Source organism: Ammospiza nelsoni, chromosome 10, assembly GCF_027579445.1.
Source record: "Ammospiza nelsoni isolate bAmmNel1 chromosome 10, bAmmNel1.pri, whole genome shotgun sequence".
Classification (NCBI taxonomy): domain Eukaryota; kingdom Metazoa; phylum Chordata; class Aves; order Passeriformes; family Passerellidae; genus Ammospiza; species Ammospiza nelsoni.
In genome coordinates, this window is record NC_080642.1 from 599,707 (window position 1) to 607,217 (window position 7,511).

The window sequence follows — 7,511 nt, forward strand, 5'->3', positions numbered from 1 at the left end:
CCATTTTCTGTCTGTTCTGCCTGGCCTTTTCCATAGACATGTTCAATTTTTTTCTCAAATACCTGAGGGGCCGAGCCCCTATTGCCCCTGTGCACAGGAGCCTGCGAGGGGCTGAGCCGGAGCAGGACCCACCTGCTGCCCCACAGGGCTGAGCAGCTTCTGCTGGGCATCCCTGTGCTGAATCCCACTCTGCTGCTCGTGGGCAGACTCCAGAATCTCCTCTTGCCCCGGGACCTCTCCCTCGGGTCAGGCACAGTCCCTGATCACTCAGACTGCTGGCACAGCTCGCCTTTGAAGCCCAGCTTTGCAAGGCAAAGCAGGCCATGCAGATGAGGCTGCAGGAACACGGGCTCATCTGCTGTGCTTTCAGCTCTGTTATTGCAGGCTGCCGCGCTCTCCCCGGGAGCTGCATGCCCTGCAAGGGGATGGTCCTGCTCAGGCACCCCTGAGGGTGGAGGAGGCTTTCCCTGCAGCGAGGGAGAGGAGACCTGATGAAGCCTTTGCCTTGCTTTGACTGTGCAGGACAGTGTGTGCTCCCCTTGCCTTCCTTCAGCCGTCCCTTGTGCTCTGGGCTTTGGCAGCGCCTGCTGGCGTGGGGGAACAAAGCTCAGGGGGTCTGGAGGGGTTTGTACCCCCTGGAACGACGCCCTGCACGAGGCACTGAGCTCCAGAGCCGGCGCTGTGTGGGGCACAGCTCCTGCATCCCTGCCCGGGGGCACAGCTGGGCACAGCTGGACTCTGTGGGCACAGCTGGGCTCAGGGAATGCAGCCACTCCTGCAGTCCAGCATGGCACAACAACATGTGTTGCCTGCATTTGTGCTGCTGCTTTTCATCGCTGCCAGTGCTGGTGGTCTCCCAGGCTGGGGTCTGAGAACCAGTGCAGCAGGATGTGCCATGGGGAAAGAGGGAAGAAATTTATAGTGAAAACTGAAATGCTTAAAAAACGTGATTTAATTGCTTACAGAGACCCAGGTGTTCAGGGGTTGGCACTTTGGCAGTGGAGTTTACACACCAAAATTGGTGTGTTAGTAACACTCAAATAATAAATAAAATCTGCACTGGAATGGGGTTTTAATTTTAGTTTTTGGATATGGTGCGAAGGCACATTAACTTTTCTTTAAAATCTCTGTATTTTGGCGTACAGAAGGACGTGATGGGCTGGCAGCCGGTGCCCTGGCATCCCCGGGCAGGCGGCATGCAGACGTGCAGCTGCCAGGCTGAGCAGGCCAGGACGAGCTGACACACGAAACCCTGGAATGGGGGAGCCTGCCCTGAAACAGCGCAGGAGGAGTGAGAAGGTCTGATGCAAAGAACAGCTGAAGGTAACCTGTAACTTAACTATTGTTCACGTTATTTACAGGCTGGATGTCCCTTTTTGTGTTTTGATGATTAGAGAGCAACTCTCAAATTTCATAAGAACCCGAACAACGTTATTACAACAATTACTGTGTTACCTCATTCTAAAACGTCTTCACTGCCATATTTAGCAATGTGAACTGCAAGGTTGTGCTACAGCAGATTCATCACCTGGGTAATGCACAGGACTGGCTGTTTCTGCTTTTTAAGCAGAAAAGTGTCAGACAGACCAGAGCTTGCACCACGGGGAGGATTCTGCAGCGTTGGAGCTGCAGATGTGCAGGTGGAGGTGCTTTTGTCAGGGGAAGAGTCCTGGAAGAGCTGGCGTTTCCCCTTTCCTGGTGTGGGTTACTCCAGTCACTGTGTGCTGCCTTCACTCACAGGGAAGGAAGGAGGAAAGTCTCTGACCAAGAGCTGACTTTCAAAGCTCAGTTCTTTTCCCCGTGAGCTCCTCGCTGTGTGCTGACAGGGAGCCTGGAGCTGCAGGCCTTGTCTGGCTGGTGCTGCCTGCGGGCTCAGCTCTGTCCTGGTGCCCCCAGTCCCCCCCTGTGCCCTGCTGGCTCTGTGCATGTGCCATCATGTGGGTCAGACCGTGGCTGCTGGACCTGTCTGCCCAGCTCTGCTTCAGGATGCAAATCATTGGTTTGCATTTCTAATTAATTGAAGCACGGCTCGGAGTACTCAGAGCTGGGGAGCCTGGATGGAGGGATGTGGGTAGCTGTGCCAAGGGTCAGGATGTGTCTGGAGGGATGTGTGTAGCTGTGGAGCGATGTGTGTAGCTGTGCCAAGGGTCAGGATGTCTCTGAAGAGCAGTTTGTCTCTGGGTACCCAGGAATTACCATGCTGTCCCTCTGACGTGAGGCAGGAGGCTGCATGTGAGGGTATAAAATACTTCCTTTTTCTGAAACATGAGGAAAATGAAAAATTTGTATAAGCCTCTATGTACACAAGTGAGTGATTTCCTACTAAACTCACCTGCTGAGTGCCCTGTAGTTCCCTTTCCAGGAACCCAGTGACCTGCAGAGGTGCTTAGGACGAGTGTCAGTACTTTCTGTGTGGAGCTGGCCCATGGGAGCCTGTGACAAGGGTCATTTCTGCAAAAGGGTTCAAAGCCTTGTGCCAGTTTTCAGTTTCTAGGTTGTCTGGAGTGAGGACAAACCATGCAAGGGAATATTTGTCTGTGGGAAGGGAGAGCCCTGCTGCTGCCTGGGATGTGATGGGCTGGAGTGAGCATAGGTGGGATGGGAATGGTGTAATGGTGCTGCTGTTTGCTGTCCTGTCCATGGGATGGGATGGTGCTGCTGTTTGCTGTCCTGTCCATGGGATGGGATGGGATGGGATGGTGCTGGTGTTTGCTGTCCTGTCCATGGGATGGGATGGAATGGTGCTGGTGTTTGCTGTCCTGTCCATGGGATGGAATGGTGCTGGTGTTTGCTGTCCTGTCCATGGGATGGAATGGTGCTGGTGTTTGCTGTCCTGTCTGTGGGATGTAATGGTGCTGGTGTTTGCTATCCTGTCCATGGGATGGAATGGTGCTGGTGTTTGCTGTCCTGTCCATGGGATGGGATGGAATGGTGCTGGTGTTTGCTGTCCTGTCTGTGGGATGGGAATGGTGCTGGTGTTTGCTGTCCTGTCTGTGGGATGTAATGGTGCTGCTGTTTGCTGTCCTGTCCATGGGATGGGATGGGATGGTGCTGGTGTTTGCTGTCCTGTCCATGGGATGGAATGGTGCTGCTGTTTGCTGTCCTGTCCAGCACAGATGGAATGGTGCTGGTGTTTGCTGTCCTGTCCATCTGCTCTGTCAGGGAACAGCGAGGGGTTTGCTCAAGGCAGCACCAGCACGTTCCCAGGTGGGCTGGGACAGAAACCAGGTTTGGGAAAATGGTGATGGCTGTATTGAATATGCTGGTAAACTTTGCAGCATTCCACAAATCCCTGGGCAGCCCTGCAGGAATGTGGGGAGCCCATGGCAGCTGCTCTGGGCTTCCTGCCAGGGCAGAGCTGCTCTCCAAACACGGCTCTGGTTGATCACGTGCAAAGCAAAGTTCTCCTTGGGGTGTTTGTTTGAGCCTTAAAAAACAGAGAGCTAAATTTTGAGCCATTTTAACTGCTGTGGTTTTTATTCCATCTGGAGGCAGTGATCTAAAACTTTGTAGAAAAAATGTGCAAAATCCCAAGTGCTAGTATTTAGGGACTTTTCCCCTAGGTGCACCAACCAGGTGTTCTGTCCTCACAGTCACCTTTACTCCTTTGCCACAGAGTTTGGTAGCTTTGGCTTCCTTTTACCTACCTAAGAAGTAACAGCTGAAAAACAGATGATTAAGACTGCTCAGAAACCTTTGTCACACCCTTTATTTAAGGACCAACTCATCCCATTTTGTGGTTACACCCACCCTAACACGGGCTCTCAGCTGTGTGAGCTGCCACTGTGTGTGCACAGCGTTGGATGAGCCTCGGTCACGAGCAGAAATCACAAAGTACAAGAAATTTCTGGTTTTCATCTTCTTAGTTCCTCAGTGCCCGCCTGCTCTGCCGGTCCAGAGCTGGATGTGCTGGCAGTCCCTGGAGCTCTGTGTGAGCTGTGCTTTGGGGAAGGCCAGTGCACAGACCCTCCTCTGCCAGTGTCTGGCTCAGGGCCCTCTGTTACTGTCAGGCTGTGTCAGCAGGTTGGGAGGAGCAGTTCCAGCCTCCTGTATGCTCCTCCAACAAGTTACTGAAGGGCTGGCTACTTCAGCAGCTGAGAATGTATTATATTTACTTTTCCTAAAGGAGCAAAGTTAATCCTGATAACAGTGCATGTGTGTGTGGGGAGAGCCTTTAATGCCGCAGCATTTAATGTAAGAGGTAGACAATGGCTGAGATAACACTGATTTATAGGCAGATTCAGAACCAATTGAAAGCTGAGTGGAGATAGTTCAGTTTCCAGTTAGGAAGGGTGTTCCAGCTGCAGAAGGTGTGTAACATGCCTGGTGGAGGAGATGTAGTGGGTATAAGTTGCTAAATAAGACATCCATCTCCCTGTGTGGCACAGGCTGGGGAACCCCAGGGGCAGAGATAATTAATGCACAGCAATCTAGAGCAGCTTTGAGAAAATCAAGCTGTATGGAGCAACCTGCTGGGTTGGATTGGGCTGCTGTGAACAATGAAATTCTAAAAATAGCAGTCTGGTGGTGATCAAAGTGTCTGGCACGTGTGAGACAGAGTAAAGCTGGCAGGAGAGCTGGAGGGGAAGGGGTGGTTTGGGATGAGGGACACTGCAGTCTTGAACTAGTGAGATAAATTCCAGAATCTGGGGTCAGTTTCTGTGCAGGCAGAGTCCCCGTGGGATAGGCAGGGAGAGCCCTGTGAGTGGTCTGGTGAGCTGGGTGGAGGGGAGTCTCTGGATGGGGAGGCTCTCGGGGCCCCCTGCCCCTGCTCCTGGCCTGGCCTGGGACTGGAAGGGTGAAGGTGCCACCAAGGGGGCATCTCTGGGTGTTCCTTAATGGTGAGGGCAGCGTGGGGCCGAGCCCCACATGGCTCAGGGTGGGGATGCAGCCCTGGCTGCTCTGCTCGCCTGGGCAGGAGCATGTCCTGGGAAAATGGGGTGCTGAACTGGGGTACTGAACCGGGGCACTGCCAGCACTGCCCTGGGAAATTGGGGTACTGAACAGGGGTGCTGAACTGGGGCACTGCCAGCACTGCCCTGGGAAATTGGGGTACTGAACAGGGGCACTGCCCTCCACCAGGTGCTGCTGCTGGGAGCAGAAGGAAGGGTGGTGAAACATTGTGGGTGGCAGCAAAGTAATTACATGTGTGAGAGAGGCGAGGAGGGCTGGGAAGGGACCGAGTCCTTGCCTCTGTTCCTCCCCTTGCCTGCTCTTGGTGTGCAGCCAAGCTGACGCTCAGGGTAGGAATTACTGACATACATGGTCACCAGCTCTGGGGTTCACTCCCAAATAAAGCTGGATTGCCCTTCAGAGCAGCCAGAGTCAGTAAGCTGCTCAGGTGTTAGCAAGTGAGTTGGTTTAGTTTAAAGGAGAGAGAATTAACCTGTGGATTGTCTTAGGCAGTTTGAGCAAGAGCCTTTTGGCCATTAAGGCTATGCAGTGAGTGTACTTAAAAAATCCATTTTGCTGCATTTATTGACTGTTAGTATTGCTTGGCAAACACCCTTTTGTGCTCTTCAGCAGAAGTAAACCAAACTGTTTTTCAAGTTCTCTATGCGGATGCAGAGCAGAGTGTGCAGCTGCAGAATCAGGACTCAGTGGGAGATGCTTGTGTGTCCAGCTCTGTTTTTGGGTTTGCCTGGGCTGCTCCCTGCAGAGCCCTCACCCTCCTGTAGAAGACCTTCTGCAGGAAGGGCTTGCAGAGGAGCAGGTAGATGAGGGGGTCCATGCAGACGTTGGTGGCTGCCAGCCACAGCGTGCTCTCCTTGGCCACGAACAGCTGGTTCTGCAGCCGGCACTCCATGTGGGCACTCGTCTGGCTCACGGTGTAGGGCACCCTGCTGAAGTGGAAGGGGGCAAAGCACAGGAAGAACACGGTAAAAATGATGAATACTTTCCCCTTGATCCGCTTTTCGCTTCTGTTGCCTTTCTTCTGTGTTTTTACATAGGACTCATATACCTTTCTGGCAATGACTATATAAAATAGCAGCATGAGGATGAGGACAGTCCAGAAGATGAACTGACAGACGTAGTTGACAGCCTCGTGCCATTTCAGCCCGAGGTGGCTCTTCAAGGAGGCACACTTCCTCACGGACTGCGGCGTCGCTGCCTTGTTGGACAGGACCATGTTGGGCAGGGACAGGACGAGGAAGAAGAGCCAGACCAGAGACGCCAGGATCTTTGCTGAGGTCAGGTTTTGCACCCAGAACTTCCCAAAAGGTCTCACAATCTTGAGAAATCTGTCGAAAGCAATGAGCCCCAGCAGCACGATGCTGATGTACATGGTGTCATAGAATATCACGGCTGAGAAGCGGCAGACAAAGGCCTTGAGCTGCCACGGCGCCAGGCCGGAGTCTGTCAGGATCTTCAGGGGCAGCATCAGCGTCATGATGAAATCAGAAACCAAGATGTTTTTCAAGTAGATGATGAAGGTTGATGTGCTTGGGATGTGGAAGAAGGCCCAGCAGGCCAGGCTGTTCAGCAGGAGCCCCAGGAGGAAGATGAGGGTGTAGAGCACGGGGAAGAGCAGGTGGGTGACGGTGGTGTCACGCTGGCACGGTGCAGAGGAGGGAGCTCCACTGGTGTTACCCACAGAGCTCGTGTTTGCAGAGCCTCCCATGGTTGGGAACAGACTTGGGGGAGAAGGAGGGAGAGAACACAAAACACACCCTTCTGTAGTAGTATTACACGTTCCTTACCGTGGCAGCAGGTTTGCATGAGTAAACACCAAACCCGAGTGTGGCTTAAACAGCCCAGCCAATTTCTCTTCTGGTTCATGGAAAATCTAAATCTTTGCTGAAATTTAAATTGTTTGCAGGCTAGCATCCACTGAAGAGTTAAAAGGGTTCACACTTATTTTGGAGGCCTAGGGTAATGTCAGCAGGGTATAAGAGCAGACTGCCTGGAGCACTGCTGGCTTTTCCATGGAAATGTATTTTAGTGCTGAATAGAAATGTTAGAGATATTCTGAATATCTCTAACATTCAACACTAAAATAGAAATATTTTAGTGTTGAATATAACATAGAAATAGAAATGTTGGAGCTGTGGTCCAAAAGCCAGCCACTCCTGGGTATGTGACTTCTGGTAATTCTTTCCAAGCACCCACTCTTTCCCTTATCAGCACAGCTTCAGATAGCATTTCCAATGCCAGCTGCACACAGGTGGCTCCCCGCCCTGAGCACCCCCCACACCCCGAACACTCCGAGTACCTGGGCAAGCCTGCAGCAGCTGTCACAGGGCCCTCTGTGGCTGTCCCCATCTCATCCGCTGCTCCTCTGCCAGCAGAAGCCTCGAGCAAAGTGTTGGGAGTGGGGAAATGTGTAGAAAGATGAGACGTTTTTCTGCTGGTGTGTGGTTTCCTTCCTCATTTCAGTGCCGCCTGAGTTGGTCACATTGCTATTGCTTCTGTCTCTTCCCTTTGCTCTGTGTGAGAAAGCACACCATCTGCTCCTGAGCTGGGATAGGAAAGCTGAGCCTGCCTCTCAGGACAGGCACATTTCTGGGTTT

General features: G+C 52.5%; 1 protein-coding gene across 1 annotated transcript; it reads right to left on the reverse strand.

Annotated features, from left to right (window-relative positions):
* Positions 1 to 5,590: 5,590 nt before the first annotated feature.
* On the reverse strand, positions 5,591 to 7,263 carry P2RY13 (purinergic receptor P2Y13). Its single transcript, XM_059479552.1, has 2 exons — positions 7,214 to 7,263; positions 5,591 to 6,635 (listed from the first exon to the last, which is right to left on the reverse strand). Exons 1-2 carry the CDS (start codon positions 7,261 to 7,263, stop codon positions 5,591 to 5,593), a joined length of 1,095 nt encoding a protein of 364 aa, XP_059335535.1.
* Positions 7,264 to 7,511: the final 248 nt, after the last annotated feature.